This window comes from Coregonus clupeaformis, chromosome 28 (assembly GCF_020615455.1).
Source record: "Coregonus clupeaformis isolate EN_2021a chromosome 28, ASM2061545v1, whole genome shotgun sequence".
NCBI lineage: Eukaryota > Metazoa > Chordata > Actinopteri > Salmoniformes > Salmonidae > Coregonus > Coregonus clupeaformis.
Genome location: NC_059219.1, coordinates 14,249,978 through 14,269,841, shown reverse-complemented (window position 1 = coordinate 14,269,841; position 19,864 = coordinate 14,249,978). Strand labels below are relative to the sequence as shown.

Sequence of the window (19,864 nt, the reverse complement as noted above, 5' to 3'; positions counted from 1 at the left end):
ATTTTTTAAACATTTTTATTCAGGCAAGATTGTGTGTGGGAGGGGGAGGGGGAGAGGGCAAATTTAAGTATTGTCACATCACAAACTGTCCCCATCTCATCCTCTATTTTTTAAAGTTGTGAATGTAAGACATTTATTTGTCTTTTGCAGAAGTTCTAAGACGTTACATTTGGATATACCGTACAATTAATTTTGTCAATCTTATTTCCCGTAAATGTCCGAACTCAAATAAATTGCTGACACTCAGTAATGGTGAGTGGGAATGACGAAACGTCTCTCATAAAAAAAGAGTGAGTGAGCCAAAGATAAATCAGTGAGGAAGTGTAACTTGTAAATGACAAGAGGGATCATTTTGTACATTGTTTATTTTCTATTCAAGTGACACTAGCTATAGAGACTAAGGGAGATAATTTAAATAGATCTATTTGGTTTGTGTGTGGGAGACTTACTACACAAGTAACTTTCTGGAGATTTTGCTGAACAGGCTTTCCAGGGAAATAGAAAGTTAGAGACCCAGACAGAAAACAAGAGAATCATGGAGATGCAAGAAATCCCCCGAGAGGAGGAAAGAGTGGTGGAAGTGGACGAGGGTCAGAGAATGCTGGAAACCTCAGGTAAAGAAAGAGAACATCTTCATCACCAAACTTGGGGCTAATGGGGTAAATGTGCACCACTTTCCTCAGAATACATCAGCATATTTTCATTTCTCTTACTGTAGGTTCAATCCTTAAAAAAAAAACATCTTAAGCTATATGGTATTTTGTGTTATGTTCTGAGAATATTAATTTGGTCCTAAGCTTCCACATAACCTATCTGTGTGTCTGCATGTCTGTCAGTCAAGGAAGCTGAATCTACAGTCTACTCCAAACGGAATAATCCATCGGAGGACATTTATGCTGAAGCTTCTCCTGCCCAGCCCTCTGCCAGAGACAGAACAGGTACAGGTGGCTACAGCACTGTTATTATATTATTAATCAAATGTAATCAATTAAATATATTTTATAAATCCCTTTTTACATAAGCAGATGTCACAAAGTGCTTTACAGATATCTGGCCTAAAACCCCAAAGATTATTATTATTATAAGATTATTACATTATTATTATTATTATTATATATGTCTGAACTAATCCTATATAAATGGAGGTCTAAAAATGTCTTATTAAAGTAATAAACATTATTTCTACTTTTAATACGCAAGAGAGGAAGAATAGAGGAAAAAGAGGAATAGCGAGAGAGACTGAAAGAGTGTGTGTGAGAGAGAGAGAAACATAGCGGTCAGTGCTACAGTGTAACTATAGTTTTCCCAGTTCCGAATTTTGATTACGGACACATTTCCTCGGTTTAGCCTACTATTAATGTTGTGTGTGGTGTGCAGCTTGCAGTTTGCATCTGCATGTCTAGACTGTTGAGTAGGTCATTAATTGCCCATTCTTATAAGGCACGTTACAGGTGAGGTGAGGTTGTTATTACAAAAACAGAATGTCAATATTCCAAAATGTCCATATAACAGGATTTTTATATTTCTGACATGGAAACATGAAATAATGGGGTGAAAATGTCTAGTTTTAGGGGAGAATATTATCTAGTGTTAGGTTGCGTCCATTCGAATCTGGTATTGGAACAAAAGAGGTCAACACATGTCCTCTAAGATTTACTAGTATTTTAATTAATGCAAACACTTGAATGGTAAATATGATGTTCGTATATACAGGCTCACTGAAACACCACGCAGGGCAGACAGGGAACTGACTGCTCAAACACAAAGTTCTTCTTTAATACTCTGACAGAGATAGTTCCTGCTCAAAGCGGGCCTGTCAGAGTAGAGGCTGAGCGTGGTTTAAACTTACCCAGCCTATCGATGGCGCACAGGCTGGTCCCAGCCCCTTGGCGCTTCACTGTTGCCGGGCATTGGTTCTTTTTTGCAACTTGTCTCTAGAGTCAGCAACCGACAGACATAGTTTCCTCCTCTTCATTGTTGCAGTACACATGTCCTTGAGCGGTTTAACAAAGAGACAGTGTGTGTGTGTGTCACAAGTCTATCTCAGCCTCCCCCCTAACAGTTCCTCACATTAGTCACAGCTTGTTATGTTAAACAATCTATATCAGTACAGCACAAACCTATTATGTTTAATCATTAATGTATTCTTTTTAAGCTAGGCATCACATCTAATTATAAGAAAATTGATCCCAACAATCCCCCTTTTCACACCCGCTGGGTGTGAACCCAAAATAAGAAATATCAGGGAAATTTAGGATTCCCCCATTTGACACCCCCTAGGGTGTCACTCACTTCTAATGAAAATATTACAGTGGGGAGAACAAGTATTTGATACACTGCCGATTTTGCAGGTTTTCCTACTTACAAAGCATGTAGAGGTCTGTAATTTCTATCATAGGTACACTTCAACTGTGAGAAACGGAATCTAAAACAAAAATCCAGAAAATCACATTGTATGATTTTAAAGTAATTAATTTGCATTTTATTGCATGACATAAGTATTTGATCACCTACCAACCAGTAAGAATTCCGGCTCTCACAGACCTGTTAGTTTTTCTTTAAGAAGCCCTCCTGTTCTCCACTCATTACCTGTATTAACTGCACCTGTTTGAACTCGTTACCTGTATAAAAGACACCTGTCTACACACTCAATCAAACAGACTCCAACCTCTCCACAATGGCCAAGACCAGAGAGCTGTGTAAGGACATCAGGGATAAAATTGTAGACCTGCACAAGGCTGGGATGGGCTACAGGACAATAGGCAAGCAGCTTGGTGAGAAGCCAACAACTGTTGGCGCAATTATTAGAAAATGGAAGAAGTTCAAGATGACGGTCAATCATCCTCGGTCTGGGGGCTCCATGCAAGATCTCACCTCGTGGGGCATCAATGATCATGAGGAAGGTGAGGGATCAGCCCAGAACTACACGGCAGGACCTGGTCAATGACCTGAAGAGAGCTGGGACCACAGTCTCAAAGAAAACCATTAGTAACACACTACGCCGTCATGGATTAAAATCCTGCAGCGCACGCAAGGTCCCCCTGCTCAAGCCAGCGCATGTCCAGGCCCGTCTGAAGTTTGCCAATGACCATCTGGATGATCCAGAGGAGGAATGGGAGAAGGTCATGTGGTCTGATGAGACAAACATAGAGCTTTTTGGTCTAAACTCCACTCGCCGTGTTTGGAGGAAGAAGAAGGATGAGTACAACCCCAAGAACACCATCCCAACCGTGAAACATGGAGGTGGAAACATCATTCTTAGGGGATGCTTTTCTGCATAGGGGACAGGACGACTGCACCGTATTGAGGGGAGGATGGATGGGGCCATGTATCGCGAGATCTTGGCCAACAACCTCCTTCCCTCAGTAAGAGCATTGAAGATGGGTTGTGGCTGGGTCTTCCAGCATGACAACGACCCGAAACACACAGCCAGGGCAACTAAGGAGTGGCTCCGTAAGAAGCATCTCAAGGTCCTGGAGTGGCCTAGCCAGTCTCCAGACCTGAACCCAATAGAAAATCTTTGGAAGGAGCTGAAAGTCCGTATTGCTCAGCGACAGCCCCGAAACCTGAAGGATCTGGAGAAGGTCTGTATGGAGGAGTGGGCCAAAATCCCTGCTGCAGTGTGTGCAAACCTGGTCAAGACCTACAGGAAACGTATGATCTCTGTAATTGCAAACAAAGGTTTCTGTACCAAATATTAAGTTCTGCTTTTCTGATGTATCAAATACTTATGTCATGCAATAAAATGCAAATTAATTACTTAAAAATCATACAATGTGATTTCCTGGATTTTTGTTTTAGATTCCGTATTTCACAGTTGAAGTGTACCTATGATAAAAATGACAGACCTCTACATGCTTTGTAAGTAGGAAAACCTGCAAAATCGGCAGTGTATCAAATACTTGTTCTCCCCACTGTATATGAAAACCCTAATGTCTTCCGTCTACACCTAACTTGTACTAGGTTGGCTACCAGCCACCCAGGAAATTCAAACCCTCACATACGGAAAGACAAAATCTCAAAATACACAGGATAAAAATAACAATAATCACAAGCTTTTAAGATTTGTAAAAAATAAGAAAGAAGACCTTCTTGCAGCAGAGGCTGCACCAAAATTTTTGTCCCAGAACCTGAAACCTTCACATCCACCTGCTGCTACATTCAATACATGTGAAATCATTTCAAATAAGCTTTATTCAATTACTTCCTTAACGGCAAACCAAGGATCATCCTGGTTTGGCTCTGTGTCTGCTCCTTCCTGGGCTTCCAGTAAGGGCATCATACCCGCGGCATGCACGACATCTGTAACAGATTTTCTCAGACGAGGGATAATGCAGGCAGCGCAACACATCAAAATTACAAATACAACAATTAGGGTCAGAAATCCAGTAACCACCAGTGCAGCGTACTTACCAAACCACTCCCCCAACTAGGAGAACAGTCCGTTTCCCTCTATTCCAGCCATGCTCTTCATTTCAGCTGATAGTTTATCTAAACCAACTAGGGCTTTAGAGATACTCCCGTCAGGACTGGTATTGTTAGGGATAAATGTGCAACAATGGCTTACCATTCTATAGACACCGCCCCTTTCTGCCTGATCTAGAGCCAACCTCTTTTACTAAGTCATGAGTGAGATGGCGGATAATTGTTCAGAGATCCCTTTTACTGCATCCCTAGCCAATAAATCGTTGTTGGTCGTAATAGATATAATTAATCCAATCCACAATTTTGTTTGTCACCCACCAAAAGAACGTGGTAGTAAACCCTTCCCCTAATTGTTTCATAGCTTGGTATCCATCCGATACCCCCCTTGGTATCCCAATCGCATCCATCTAAATAGGGCTATTCTCCTTCTTGTTAAAACTCCTCCTACATCTGTTTAATCCTTGGTTCCAGGTGACTAATTCTAACTAGCTGAACCAGTAGAACCAGGGCGCACGTATCTAGCCACCCTTTTGGAATTCTCTGCCTTATACTGCCTTTACTGGCACACGCCCACCACACATCGGTTACAGGGGCTGTAAGGTTTAGAATTCTCTCCTGTGCTTCCGAACTTAAGTCCATCACATTACTACTATCTCCAATTGATAATTGGTGATGTCTTTGTTTCTCTTTACCCCCCATCTGGATGTTCAGTCCCGCCCGGTCTCATATCCCCGTCCCCAAGTGTGTCTAAACAATCCAAATTTGCTTATTGACATGTACCCCACCCGTTGGCTACGTCCCTAACCCTTATTTTGAATCTGACAGTCTGCCCTTCTCTGACTCCCATTTTGTAGGCCACTCGTCCTTGACGGTCAGTATGTCGGGTCGCTTCTCTTCTCTTTTACTTCTTAACAATGTTAAGGGCATAGTGTAATTGGTGGTGGATCTTGACATATCAAGACCATTGCCGAGACTATGATGCAGCTCAAGTCACCCATATTCCCAAAAACCGCCAACCCTCTCCTGTCCTCAGTCTTTCTGCTTGGTACTACCCCATACTCACACCCTGAGAACACACTACAGTGATGATAGGTCGGGGTAGGAGATCTTCGTTAACAGAGGTGATCCCCAGACCCTATTGGTCCAGTTCTTCTCTCTAACTCTGCATGTGTTCAGTGGTGCTTGCATGTGTTCTTACCTTTTTGCAGTGGGGAACGTGGACCCAGGTTGCTCTTTCTGCTATTCTATTGGCAAAGGCAGTGACCTATATAACCTGATAGGGCCCTTCCCAACAGGCCTGCTTCCAGTTTTTCTTCTTTAAGGATTGGATCCACACCCAGTCTCCAGGTTATATAGAGTGGGTCACCTTCTCCTTTAGTTCACCTGTGGGGCACAAAACCTCTGACATACAGGTGTGGTTAATAAACTATCTTCTCACGTGTTCAGCTCTCAATTTCTATTTCTACTATCATCCCCTCTTGACACATGTTTTGCCCATGTGTCAATATTACCACCTACCTAAACAATCACTTAGGTAATATTGGTAATTTATCATCCAATTGCCATCCCTTATTTATTTTTGAGATTGTCCCTTGCTTCTTTATTGCTCCTATCTTCCTGATATTGTAGGGGATTTCCCTCAATTCTTAAAAATAAAAAATAAAACTCCCCCCTCAGAACACATCAGATAACTCCACGTATCATTAAATTCACAAAACCTATAAATAATAAACCCATAACCACCTTCCGGTAATCTACTGATTTAAACCTGTTGCATTAATTGATTAAAATATAAACCTACTGTTTAATAAATCCAATGTTTGCATTGAACACTAATAGTCTCACTGTCTCCCTGCTTACACTTGTGGACTTTGGAGAAGTCGGCATGTCTGTGATAATATTCTCTCAGATTATCACAGAGTTGTGCCACTTTATCTCCATAGTATTAATATCCAATGTAGTGATTGACGTTCCTTAATGGTACAATATTATATTAATTATGTCTCACCCATGACTTATGTCTACGTTTGGGTGAGCAAGTTAATATATAATTATTATTCCAATTATTATTTTATCAAGTCTCTAGCCTCTAATTAAACACAAAACCCCATCATCAAATGTACTCCCAGCAGAACTGAAAAAAAACTACAAAAAAACCAGACTGTGATTTCCAGGACACTGCACCTTTGTTTCTGGCCTCACTATCTCCCCGAGAATTGGCCCTCCCTCAAGGTCCCTCCCAATCTGCTCTTGGTAAACTGCAAACCTTTTATTGCTTCTGGTTTCATAGGGTATTGCTTCTGATATGGCCTATGATTAGATTTGGGTATCACCTGTACTGGAATTACCCCTTTTATTAATCCTACGTCTGCTGGACCCCGGGACCACAAATGCTCTGGAACTTATTTTAAGTCTGACTCCTGTTGTTCTGTCAACAGGTATTCCTCTCCTCAGCATCTGCTATTCTCATCTAAATGTACTCCGGGAACTGAATTGGCTCTCCAATTCAATTTCCGACGATACCTATCTGTGGATGGGCTGTGTTGATCTCCACTCACAATATTGACCCAATCAGTGATCCTCTTACCCTTGGATACCCACTGGCCCATGTCTTTCCAGTCTTCTGCTGGCTCCTTTGCTAGGGACACGTGGGCTCCATCTTTCCCTGAACTTTGGGGCCCTAGTTCCACCTCCACTGCTGCGTGGGTGTTGTCATAGTGAAACCATTTCAAGGCTATAGTCCTTTCTGTGGTTTTAAATAATGCTTCCTCATAGATTGCATCTGGACCTGGGTGTTGGTTATACCAGAGAGTACAGTGTAGGTCATCGGGGGACATTTTAGTGGGGCCTGGTACTACATCATCAGCAACTTCCATCAAGGTTCGGGGAATATCAGTTATTCCCCCCCTTAACAAATCTTGACTATACCAATAACATGGCTCCCCTTCCCCACAGACCACCATATTGTCTCTGACTATGTGTACTTTCATTCCCCTCTCAGTGGAAATGACGGCCACATTCAATTTAGTCATTACATCACGTCCTAGTAAATTTACCGGACACAGCTTAGATATCAGGATGGGTATGGTTGCCTCTCCTCCTGATTGGTCATGTTTTAGGGTTATTGGGGCTGATAACCTTTCAATAAATTGATGACCAGAGGCAGATCGCACTATGATTTTCTCCCCATCAATCCTGACTCCATCTGGCTTGTCTGTTGCACAGATTGCTGTCCTGCAGGCTCCCGTATCACAAAGGAATTTAATTTTCTTACCCATTACTGTCAATGTCAAATAAGGTTTCTGTTCCTGTTGAACTGTTAAATCAATAGTAGCCAATTCAAACACCTCACACTTTGGATCAAAGGGTTCCTTAGTTTTCCCCTCACTAGAGTCTACTCTTTCTCCCTCAAGGACTAGTCACGCCATATCTTCCTCTTCCTCACGCTCAAAGCTGGGAAATAGACGACTGTTAGGCTTCTCTTTTTTCTTTCTTTCCTTTTCCTTTGGGTCTTCATTGAAAAGAGTTATGGCCTGTCTTACCACAGTATCTGCATGGGGCCTCACACTCTCTGGCGAAATGCCCTCCTTTGTTACAGTTGAAGCATCGACCTTCCCTGCTGTAGCCTTCACTTTTCCCTGCCTTTACCCGCTATTTCCCCAAGAGTGGCCATTAGGTACTCTGCTCCTTTCTGCTCTTTCTTGGCTCTGTCCTGTCTGTTATTCTGCTCATGATGGATTGCATGTCTCTCTGAGGCTATTACACAATTCAGTTATTTTCCCAACATACTCTCCGTGATCGGCCCATGGCAAAAGTGTCCTCTGGGCATCCCCTGAAACCCATTGCCCTCTAACGGCAGCCCAAACCTTACTATTCCTGTTTTGGGGTGGGTCATTCCTTCTACCGCTCTGGCCACGTCCTCTGTGTTCATGGCCTGTCTGCTAAATGGCATATTATTATTATTATTACTGTATACATCTAAGGTTGCTGGGGCCTCTTTCATTCCCCGCCAATAGATTAGGTAAGGCTATCAGGGGGTACTGGCCCCCTCCTACTCTCTCTCTCTCTCTCGCTCTCTCTCTCACTGCTTCTTTCTCCTTTACACACCTTATGTATCTGTTTAAGCATGGATTCGAGTTTATCTGCGTCCAGACGTCCCTCAAAACCATACCTCTCCCTCCACCTGGTTACATAATGGAGATTTCTTCCATCCCTGGATTCCATTTTAATTACATCAAGTATTTCTCGTCCCCAGTAAATTCTGGGACCTCTTGTGAGGATTTGCCCCCCATTAATTTCTAGTGCTGACTTCAATGCTTTCAGCACTCTCTCGGTCTCCTGGTTGGTCATATTTAATTTTAATCTACCGTGATCTAACTATCCAAATTTATTTATTACTCCTAGTGATCTATTTCCTTAGCGCTGAATTGAATGATATAACTCAGGTCCCCAACCTTTTATTTACCCGTAGGTCAACCAAACCGATATTACTTGACTAATATCAAATGTACTACATACACTCAGTAAACCTCCTCAGTATAACCTAGAACCTAGCCTGTAATATGTTCACAATTACAGGACCTTGCCTTGGAGGGAACCTAGCCCGTACAGCTACGGGACCTTGCCTGTATTTATTATCCGTGGATCATTCAAACCGATATTAGTGCGCCGACTAATATCTAATGTACTTCATTCACACGATTGGGTTGGCCTCCCAAACTTCATTCAGTCTTGTTAATAGTCCCAGACGTATTAACCACAATCAAACTTGATACCCGGTATCTAGTACATTACATTCGTTGATATACCTATCGTTTTAATTTGTAATATTCGTCCGTTATTTAAAGTACGTTAATCTATTTATTTAAATCAAATTATTCCCACCTAATTAGTTAAACTCTGTGCATATTTATATTTCAACGATAAGCCAAATTATTTCAACCTCATTATTTAAAACCAGTATTTTACAGTGTCAAACATCAAACGTTAAATCAAATAATAAACCAAATTGCTTCAACTTAATTATTTAAAACCAGTATTTGCTATGTCAAACATCAAACGTTAAATCAAATAGTAAACCAAATTGCTTCAACTTAATTATTTAAAACCAGTATTAAGCTATGTCAAACATCAAACGTTACAGTTTAGTTATATCAGTTCAAACGTTTCAGTTTAGTCATACTAGTTATTCATTATTTTTACCTTTATATTCCCAATTTACTATTACTCCTTCCAACCTCTCCTCCTATTCCCCCTCTTACCTACAAAATACTCCACCGAACCTAGCCGTACCCTCGTAGTTACGGATCTCGCCGGTGTAATTCTTCGAACCTAGCTGTACCCTCGTAGTTACGGACCTCGCCGATAGCAATTACTAATTCAATTATTCCCTATATCCTCGAACCTAGCCGTACCCTCGTAGTTACGGACCTCACAGAGAGATTTCAGTATTTTCCCCGAACCTAGCCGTACCCTCGTAGTTACGGACCTCGCCGGTAGAACAATACTCTATAGTACCATGGTTTAACATTCACATTCACCACAGGTTTGCATGTCACAATACCGACAATATTTCTTATTTACTCATAATAATTCATAAATTAGTTCACTTACATCAAACAGGTGTTTCACAAAATTAATTTGGATAAAGCCAATGTGCAGAACTTTAGTTATATAACAATAGGTGTCTGCTTACCTGTTTTTAGTTGTCCGGACTCTTTGTGAAACACACCGTCCAACGACAGCGATGTCCAATCAGCTGGACAATTTCCAGCGAAGTCCCTCTACCAGATCACATCAGGGTCACCAATTGTTAGGTTGCGTCCATTCGAATCTGGTATTGGAACAAAAGAGGTCAACACACGTCCTCTAAGATTTACTAGTATTTTAATTAATGCAAACACTTGAATGGTAAATATGATGTTCGTATATACGGGCTCACTGAAACACCACGCAGGGCAGACAGGGAACTGACTGCTCAAACACAAAGTTCTTCTTTAATACTCTGACAGAGATAGTTCCTGCTCAAAGCGGGCCTGTCAGAGTAGAGGCTGAGCATGGTTTAAACTTACCCAGCGATGGCGCACAGGCTGGTCCCATCTCCTTGGCGCTTCACTGTTGCCGGGCATTAGTTCTTTTTTTCAATTTGTCTATAGAGTCAGCAACCCTCAGACATAGTTTCCTCCTCTTCATTGTTGCAGTACACATGTCCTTGAGCGGTTTAACAAAGAGGCAGTGTGTGTGTGTGTGTGTCACAAGTCTATCTCAGCCTCCCCCCTAACGGTTCCTCACATTAGTCACAGCTTGTTATGTTAAACAATCTATATCAGTACAGCACAAACCTATTATGTTTAATCATTAATGTATTCTTTTTAAGCTAGGCATCACATCTAATTATAAGAAAATAGATCCCAACACTAGCGTGTAACATAATGAAAGCCATCTGACGGGAATGGACCTGTTTGTCCGTCTCACAATCAAGGCTGAGACATGACAATAAGCAGCAGCCAAATGATTTTGGGACAGACTGAGTATTGTGTTACAGGAATTAATTATAAATCTAAAAAGGGCACGTTGCTATAGAGACGGAGAGGGAGTTTTTTTTAAAACCGCAGCGCATTCAGCCTTCAGAGTACTTTACAGTCGCAGAGTGTGGGTCAGGAACAGCAGCAATGTATATCAAATTTTGCCGGATTGTAGGAAGTGGAGGAAATGCCAAATTACCAGATGAGGCAAACACAAAGTTATCGGTTGAAGTGAAGGAACAGCAAGAGAAAGGTAGGCAGAATTTCAATTGTTGCTCGTAGTGATTGCTATATAACAAAGGGCCATTCACACCAAGAACGATACCTATAACGACATGTCCTCTTTTTGGACCTAAAAAAATGTGTCTGGCCGGGATTTCTAAATCGCCCAAAATGTCCGGGATTCGGCTTTTGCCTTCTACAGTCGCCATTCATTGTGTGCGTTTTGGGTTTTTTGCATTGCTTTGACCTTTCTCTTTAGGTCCCGCCTTCTCAATCATTACCCTCACCATGGCAACAGCCAAGAGACAGAACAGCAGCTTGCTTGTCAACAGTGGCACATGGCTCCAGAACAGCGTAAAAATGCCCAAACGCAAACGTAAATTCACAGACGATTTACAGAGAAAATTCCTGTGTTTTCGTCTTGGTCGGGATCCGTGTGAAGCAGAATGCATGATCTGCAAAGCTGGCACGTACATGTCAGTGTCAAATAAAGGTGCTAGCGACCTAGAAGCCCACATAAACTCAGCAAAACACAAAATTGCAGCTAAAGGAGAGAGTTCGTCAGGTAAATTAATTGACTATTTTGTGAGAGCAGGTAAAACAGAAGATGCTGTTACTGCTGCAGAGGGAGTTTTTGCATTCCACACCACGAAGCATCACAATAGCTACAGATTAATGGACTGCACGTCTGCCTTGTTAAAAACGGCTTCCCTGATTCCGAGACTGCGCGAAAATGTTCAAGCGCTCGTACTAAGACCGAAGCAATTGTCAACGCTGTGATAGCACCACATTCTGTCGACATACAGTGAGGGAAAAAAGTATTTGATCCCCTGCTGATTTTGTATGTTTGCCCACTTACAAAGAAATTATCAGTCTATAATTTTAATGGTAGGTTTATTTGAACAGTGAGAGACAGAATAACAACAACAAAAAATCCAGAAAACGCATGTCAAAAATGTTATAAATTGATTGGCATTTTAATGAGGGAAATAAGTATTTGACCCCCTCTCAATCAGAAAGATTTCTGGCTCCCAGGTGTCTTTTATACAGGTAACGAGCTGAGATTAGGAGCACACTCTTAAAGGGAGTGCTCCTAATCTCAGTTTGTTACCTGTATAAAAGACACCTGTCCACAAAAGCAATCAATCAATCAGATTCCAAACTCTCCACCATGGCCAAGACCAAAGAGCTCTCCAAGGATGTCAGGGACAAGATTGTAGACCTACACAAGGCTGGAATGGGCTACAAGATCATCGCCAAGCAGCTTGGTGAGAAGGTGACAACAGTTGGTGCGATTATTCGCAAATGGAAGAAACACAAACAAACTGTCAATCACCCTCGGCCTGGGGCTCCATGCAAGATCTCATATCGTGGAGTTGCAATGATCATGAGAACGGTGAGGAATCAGCCCAGAACTACACGGGAGGATCTTGTCAATGATCTCAAGGCAGCTGGGACCATAGTCACCAAGAAAACAATTGGTAACACACTACGTCGTGAAGGACTGAAATCCTGCAGCGCCCGCAAGGTCCCCCTGCTCAAGAAAGCACATATACAGGGCCGTCTGAAGTTTGCCAATGAACATCTGAATGATTCAGAGGAGAACTGGGTGAAAGTGTTGTGGTCAGACGAGACCAAAATTGAGCTCTTTGGCATCAACTCAACTCGCCGTGTTTGGAGGAGGAGGAATGCTGCCTATGACCCCAAGAACACCATCCCCACCATCAAACATGGAGGTGGAAACATTATGCTTTGGGGGTGTTTTTCTGCTAAGGGGACAGGACAACTTCACCGCATTAAAGGGACGATTGACGGGGCCATGTACCGTCAAATCTTGGGTGAGAACCTCCTTCCCTCAGCCAGGGCATTGAAAATGGGTCGTGGATGGGTATTCCAGCATGACAATGACCCAAAACACACGGCCAAGGCAACAAAGGAGTGGCTCAAGAAGAAGCACATTAAGGTCCTGGAGTGGCCTAGCCAGTCTCCAGACCTTAATCCCATAGAAAATCTGTGGAGGGAGCTGAAGGTTCGAGTTGCCAAACGTCAGCCTCGAAACCTTAATGACTTGGAGAAGATCTGCAAAGAGGAGTGGGACAAAATCCCTCCTGAGATGTGTGCAAACCTGGTGGCCAACTACAATAAACGTCTGACCTCTGTGATTGCCAACAAGGGTTTTGCCACCAAGTACTAAGTCATGTTTTGCAGAGGGGTCAAATACTTATTTCCCTCATTAAAATGCAAATCAATTTATAACATTTTTGACATGCGTTTTTCTGGATTTTGTTGTTGTTATTCTGTCTCTCACTGTTCAAATAAACCTACCATTAAAATTATAGACTGATCATGTCTTTGTCAGTGGGCAAACGTACAAAATCAGCAGGGGATCAAATACTTTTTTTCCCTCACTGTATGTATCCACTAGAAAGCAAGCCAGTGTGTTCACGCAATGTAGGCTATGCTGTACATTTTCATATCTAATCTCAATATTTACTGATGGGAGCAATCACGGTGCTGTGAAAATATTCCCTCTGCTTGTTCAGTATTTTGATTGGAAGAATGGTGGCGTGCAAAGTATTAGTCGAAGTTAAAAACACTCCAAATGAGACAGCTGATATGATCGCGCAATACATCAAAGAAACACTGGAAAATAATGGGATTTTTTCAAAATGTATTGCATTTACAGGTGACAACTGCAATACAATGTTCGGGGGAATCCGGCGGGATGAAGAAGGAAAGAATGTTTTCGCAAACTTAAAGAAGTCATTGCAGAACAAATATTTAATCGGTGTGGGCTTCCCAGCACACGTCTTGAACAATTGTGTTCATTACGGGGCAGACACACTAGATGTCGATATTGAGAACATAATCTTCAAAATATGTCAATACTTTCACATCTACACTGTGCGCACAGAGAATCTGAAGGAGTACTGTGAATTTGTTGATGTTGAATACAGAAGTCCCAGGTATTGAGAGGCTGCTACAGATGTTTCTAGCCTTGAAAGCATTATTTTTGTCACAGGAAAAAACACCCTCCTTGATCAATACGTTTTTTTGAAGATGAGTTCAGTGAAATTTACCTCTGGCACATGCACTCACTCATGTGTGTGTTTCATTCACACATTCGGGAGAGCAATTCAATTGTGGAAGTGAATAACCTTTTCAACAAAGTCCACACCATGCTTATTGAACGCAAGACCAATAACTTCATGTCCCTTAAAGTTAAGGGACTATTGGCAAAAAAGCACAAGGATGGACTTTTCAGTGCTCAAGTACAGGGTCTGTACAGATCATTACATTTTACTCATTTAGCAGACGCTCTTATCCAGAGCGACTTACAGTTAGTGAGTGCATACATTTTTATTTTATTTTTATTTTTATACTGGCCCCCCGTGGGAATTGAACCCACAACCGTGGCGTTGCAAACGCCATGCTCTACCAACTGAGCTACATCCCTGCCGGCCATTCCCTCCCCTACCCAATTGTGCGCCGCCGCATGGGTATCCCGGTCGGAGCCGGCTACGACAGAGCCTGGATTCGAACCAGGATCTCTAGTGGCACAGCTAGCACTGCGATGCAGTGCCTTAGACCACTGCACCACTCGGGAGGTGCCTGGAGTATCTGGAGAAATGGATGGCACCCATGGAGGAGTTCTCCTCTTTCATGTGGATGGATCTGAGTGAGACACCTGACTGGAATGACATAGAAGCCTGTATTAAACACCTGGGAGGAAAGGGGGTGCCAATTGATGATGCAAAGTGCTTTGATCAGGTCACCAACCTGAAGAAATTCACAGAAAGGTGTAACAGTGATGGAGAGTTCAGTAATCTGCAAGCACACAAGAAGTGGACCAAATATTTTGAAAGGTCCAAAAGCATAGATTTTCATTCAGAGCTACTGAAGATTGCACAGTTTTTCTTTGCTATTCCTTCTCACAATGCAAATGTAGAGAATTTATTTTTTCACTGATGCAAAGCCAGTGGACAAAGGAAAGGAATCACTTGTCTGTTGAGTCACTGAAGGGGCTTCTGTGTACACAATACAACTTTAAAAACATGTCTTGCAAAGACTTTCATGCCTACTTGATTGGTAATCAAGGACTGTTGGGAAAGATTCGATCTTCGGGAAAGTATACCAGAGAGCATCAGGAGGACTGACATTATTTTTGACTGAAATAGTGGATTTTTTTATGACAACTGTTTATTTTATTTTATTTTAACCTATGGCCATGAAAAGAAACAGTGTCATGTAAAAGGTGTTAAAAGCTAAACTATTTTTTGTTGTTGTTGTTATTATTCTATTGTTGAGGGCCAACAGTTGAATGGAAAGGATGTATTACTTTATGTATTAAAGTTCAATAACATAGTTGCATGGTTGTGAACGCATTTGTATTTACCACCCACTGCGGGTGTCCGTCTGCCTCCCGCTCCCACTGTCCTCTTTTTTGAAAACAAAAATATGGTCACCCTATATAACGAACTATAACATCAAACAATTAACAATTAAAATAGTTATAATTCTAGTGAACAGGAGCGTTCACACTACAACGATAACTACAAAAAGAGTGGAGAACGATAACGACATCTATCTATCGTTTGGATCACTTTCAGAGCGACGATAAAACATTGACAACCAATCAAAAAAACGTTATATTGGAGGGTTCTTGGTTCTAGCTGGTTTAGGCTGCTCAGAGGAGAGAAGAGCGCACAGTAAACTTGCCTGATATAGGAGGATTTGGGAGAATGATGATCAAAGACAAACAGCGCATATCAGTATAAGAAGGCCATATTTTCCGATGGTATCTGATAACGCCAATACATCCTGACAAAATACACACAATGACTGGCTTGCTAATGTGCCTATCGGAACCTTGTCAACTGTCGAGAAAAGACCCATTACTAATCCAAATGGTTGCCTAATCCGGTCTAGGATAGATTATTATTATTTCGGAATGAAACATGCATTCAAAACGCAAGGCTTTTTAGCGGTTATTGAAATGATAAATAAATGTTTATACACTGAGTGTACAAAACATTAGGAACACCTGCTCTTTCCATGACATAGACTGCCCAGGTGAATCCAGGTGAAAACTATGATCCCTTATTGATGTCACCTGCTAAATCCACTTCAAGCAGTGTAAAACCTCTTAAGTTGACAGTCCCCGAAATCGGGCACTAGAATTACTTTAAAAATATGTATATGTTTACATGACGTATTTTATTGACAGCCATCCAGACCTTCCTAGGACCATGTCAACGTCCTCTATCGAATAAACTTGTATTTGCCTCCCTCTGGTGGTCGGCTGCATCATTACATCAATTTATATCACTTCACTGCAACGTTAGGTCAAAGGGGCGGTCCTTAGAAAAACATTTATCCAGCTTGACTGCTTCACGGCACAGACATGGCAAAGCAATCGCTGAATTTGTCTCGAGCCGGCGGAACTAAATACATAACATTCATAGCTCTACGATAAAGAATGTGACGTACACACTTCCTTCAACCTAAAATAAGTAAAGAAGTAATTTTGTGTGGAAGTCAAACATTTTACGTCGGAGGCAGACACATTGCATATGCGCAGAATGACAAAATGGAGCCCTTTACATAGCCCTTGTCCCCTTGTCTATAGGAGGGACGCACACTGTTTAAATTGCCCAAATGTTGATTTAGACGTTCACAAATCTAACAGATTTGGACTATCACACATGTCATGATATGTTTGGTCAAGTAATAAAGAAGGTAAAATATTTTGGGTAGATGTTCCTTTAACATTATAACTATATATGGACATATTATAAAGTATGAAAAGGCTTATTCATTCACAATTTTAAAAAAAATCTTATTTTCATATTTGTATATGTTTTATTATACCTGTATTGTGTACTAGATCATATGGGTTGAAAAGTGTTTTTTTCTCAGACATAAATAAACTATTCCAGGTGGCCCCGTGTAGCTCAATTGGTAGAGCATGGCGTTTGCAATGCCAGGGTTGTGGGATCGATTCCCACGGGGGGCCAGTATGAAAAAATGTATGCACTCACTAACTGTAAGTCGCTGGATAAGAGCGTCTGCTAAATGACTAAAATGTGAAAGCCAAAGGTCATAGCTTTCTGGGGGGAACACTACTACATTAATAAAATATTGCCCTCTTGCTAGATTGATGACTAAAACCATAGCAAAACAGTGCAAAACGGCTGTCAACTCAGAAGGAGTTTTAAGCCTTGAGACAACTGAGACATGGATTGTGTGTGTGCCATTCAGAGGGTGAATGGGCAAGACAAGATTGAAGTGCCTTTGAACGGGGGATGGTGGTAGGTGCCATGCGCCCCGGTTTGAGTGTGTCTACAACTGAAACGCTGCTGGGTTTTTCATGCTCAACACTTTCCTGTGTGTATCAAGAATGGTCCAGCACCCAAAGGACATCCAGCCAACTTGACACAACTGTGGGAAGCATTGTTATCGGTATGGCCCTTAAGACTATTCTTTCCTTGTCTAGACCTGCAGGTCCTGGGGAACGTGGGTCTGTACCGCGCAGTGTGCTTACTACTGTCCATCATCTGTCTGGTTCTACTGCTCGTCATCATCATCCTCTGTGTCAAATGTGAGTATCATAGACATTCTATTCTAGAATAGTGATTTAGAAACAGAATATCCAGCATGTTGGGTTAGATAGCCTTCTAAGCAAGAAATAACTAAACAAATGTGTAATATGACACCATTCTCTTATACTTTCTTTCTTTCTTTCTTTCTTTCTTTCTTTCTTTCTTTCTTTCTTTCTTTCTTTCTTTCTTTCTTTCTTTCTTTCTTTCTTTCTTTCTTTCTTTCTTTCTTTCTTTCTTTCTTTCTTTCTTTCTTTCTTTCTTTCTTTCTTTCTTTCTTTCTTTCTTTCTTTCTTTCTTTCTTTCTTTCTTTCTTTCTTTCTTTCTTTCTTTCTTTCTTTCTTTCTTTCTTTCTTTCTTTCTTTCTTTCTTTCTTTCTTTCTTTCTTTCTTTCTTTCTTTCTTTCTTTCTTTCTTTCTTTCTTCATTATTCTCTAGTTCCATCCCAGCCTCTGGTCTGTCATGGGACTGAAAAAGGGATTGAGGCTAAAGAGGAGGGGAGTGTGAATGAAAAAGAGATTGAGGCTAAAGAGGAGCGGTTCCAGTCCACTGAGGTGTGCAGCCTGCAGACATGCCAAGCACAATACTTCCAGCAACAGAGCCAGGGTGAGTCCACTACTGTAGTGTGTTAGTCTAATGTAGCCTATTAAACTATATCTCTCTACATATTGTCAATGTATCAATCTAATGCTTTGAGATGTATTGTACCACTACAATGTTTTCTCTTAGACTTTATACCATGCTAATAACTAATTATTTTATCTACATTTATTAACTGAACCTTATGTTGTACTTTAAGAGTAATTTCCCTCCTTTCCTCCAGTCCCTGGCTGCCATACGTGTGATAAAGGCTGGCTGCACTTTGAGAGCTCCTGCTACTTCCTCTCCAGAGACAGATTGAACTGGGACGAGAGCAGGGACGAGTGTAAGAAGAGAGGGGCAGATCTGGCCGTCATAACAAACAAAACAGTGCAGGTGGGTCTACTACAACTGTCACTCTTTTCTGCCTCTTTTTTCTCTTTGTATAACAGTGACCATACAATGATGATAGGAAAGCAACAGTGATTGATTGACAATCATACATAACAGTAAGATTGACTAAGGATACTAATAGTCCAATAAAAACTGTGTAAAAACAAATCATTGTCCCAGACCTTTCTGACGGCGAAGGGGAACCTGATGTACTGGATTGGTCTGAGACAGAGAACCAGGAACTGGGTTTGGGTCAACAACACTGCACTGGCACAGAGGTGAGACAACCGATGATGATAACAAATGTAATGTTTTAGTATGGACAGTACTGAGCTGTTCCCTTTCCTCTCATTGGTAGTTACTGGTCAGGATCCAACAGACAAGGGGATTGTGGGTTACTGACAGGAAGGGATCCTCCTGAGAGAAGCTGGAGCTCGTCATCATGTGACCAGTACAGCTTCTACATCTGCCAGAGGGGGCGCTAAAGGACAGACTACACCATCTGCCAGCAGTCACCAACCCTGGTCCTGGAGCGCTATATGATGTACAGGCTTTTGTTCCAGCCCACCAGTAAGACACATGATTTACCTAGTCAATGAATCACCTTGATTAGCTGAATCATTTAAGTGTTGTACACCATGTAGCTCAGCAGGGTTGGTGGCTACTGCCATATGCCAACTAAGAAACTGGCAATACGGCTTCTCTTTAGACTTCCATCTATCATTCACTCCTATTCCATAGCCTTTTATACCATGATTACACATCTCTATCAATAGCCTTTTACACCTTGATTATATACTTTTTGACATACGTCTATGTTATAATTCATTCATTAGACATCCAGGTATGACCTAGATTACAGTTAGTTATGCCTTAAGAAGAATAATCAAGTCAGCCTGCCAGTTTCAGTTAGAATTTGCACTAATGTTAAAGATTAACACTATATATTGCACTTATTTGCTTGTTTTGGTGAGATGTTTCTATATGTTTTTTTAATGACTTTGAATGTAATAATGATCTACATTATTATGTGCATTAACCAATCATTAGGTTTTATGTTCTGATTTACAATCCTGAAAGGAAAAAAAGTTTTATATAATTTGTCCCTGTAATAAAGAATCAG

At 41.4% G+C, this 19,864-nt stretch overlaps 1 protein-coding gene across 2 annotated transcripts; it reads left to right on the top strand.

Annotated features, from left to right (window-relative positions):
• The first annotated feature begins 68 nt into the window (after positions 1-68).
• LOC121542988 (CD209 antigen-like protein E) lies at positions 69-19,864 on the top strand. 2 transcript variants are annotated; one of them, XM_041852655.1, is made up of 7 exons: positions 69-614; positions 837-938; positions 17,668-17,772; positions 18,208-18,375; positions 18,593-18,744; positions 18,922-19,019; positions 19,100-19,864. In XM_041852655.1, the coding sequence occupies exons 1-7, from the start codon at positions 536-538 to the stop codon at positions 19,224-19,226; spliced, it is 831 nt and encodes a 276-aa protein (XP_041708589.1). In that variant the 5' UTR covers positions 69-535; the 3' UTR covers positions 19,227-19,864. The 2 variants fall into 2 exon arrangements, with proteins under 2 accessions (XP_041708589.1, XP_041708590.1); XM_041852656.1 differs by lacking the exons at positions 69-614; positions 837-938 and adding an exon at positions 11,045-11,202 and having other exon boundaries at positions 19,100-19,862.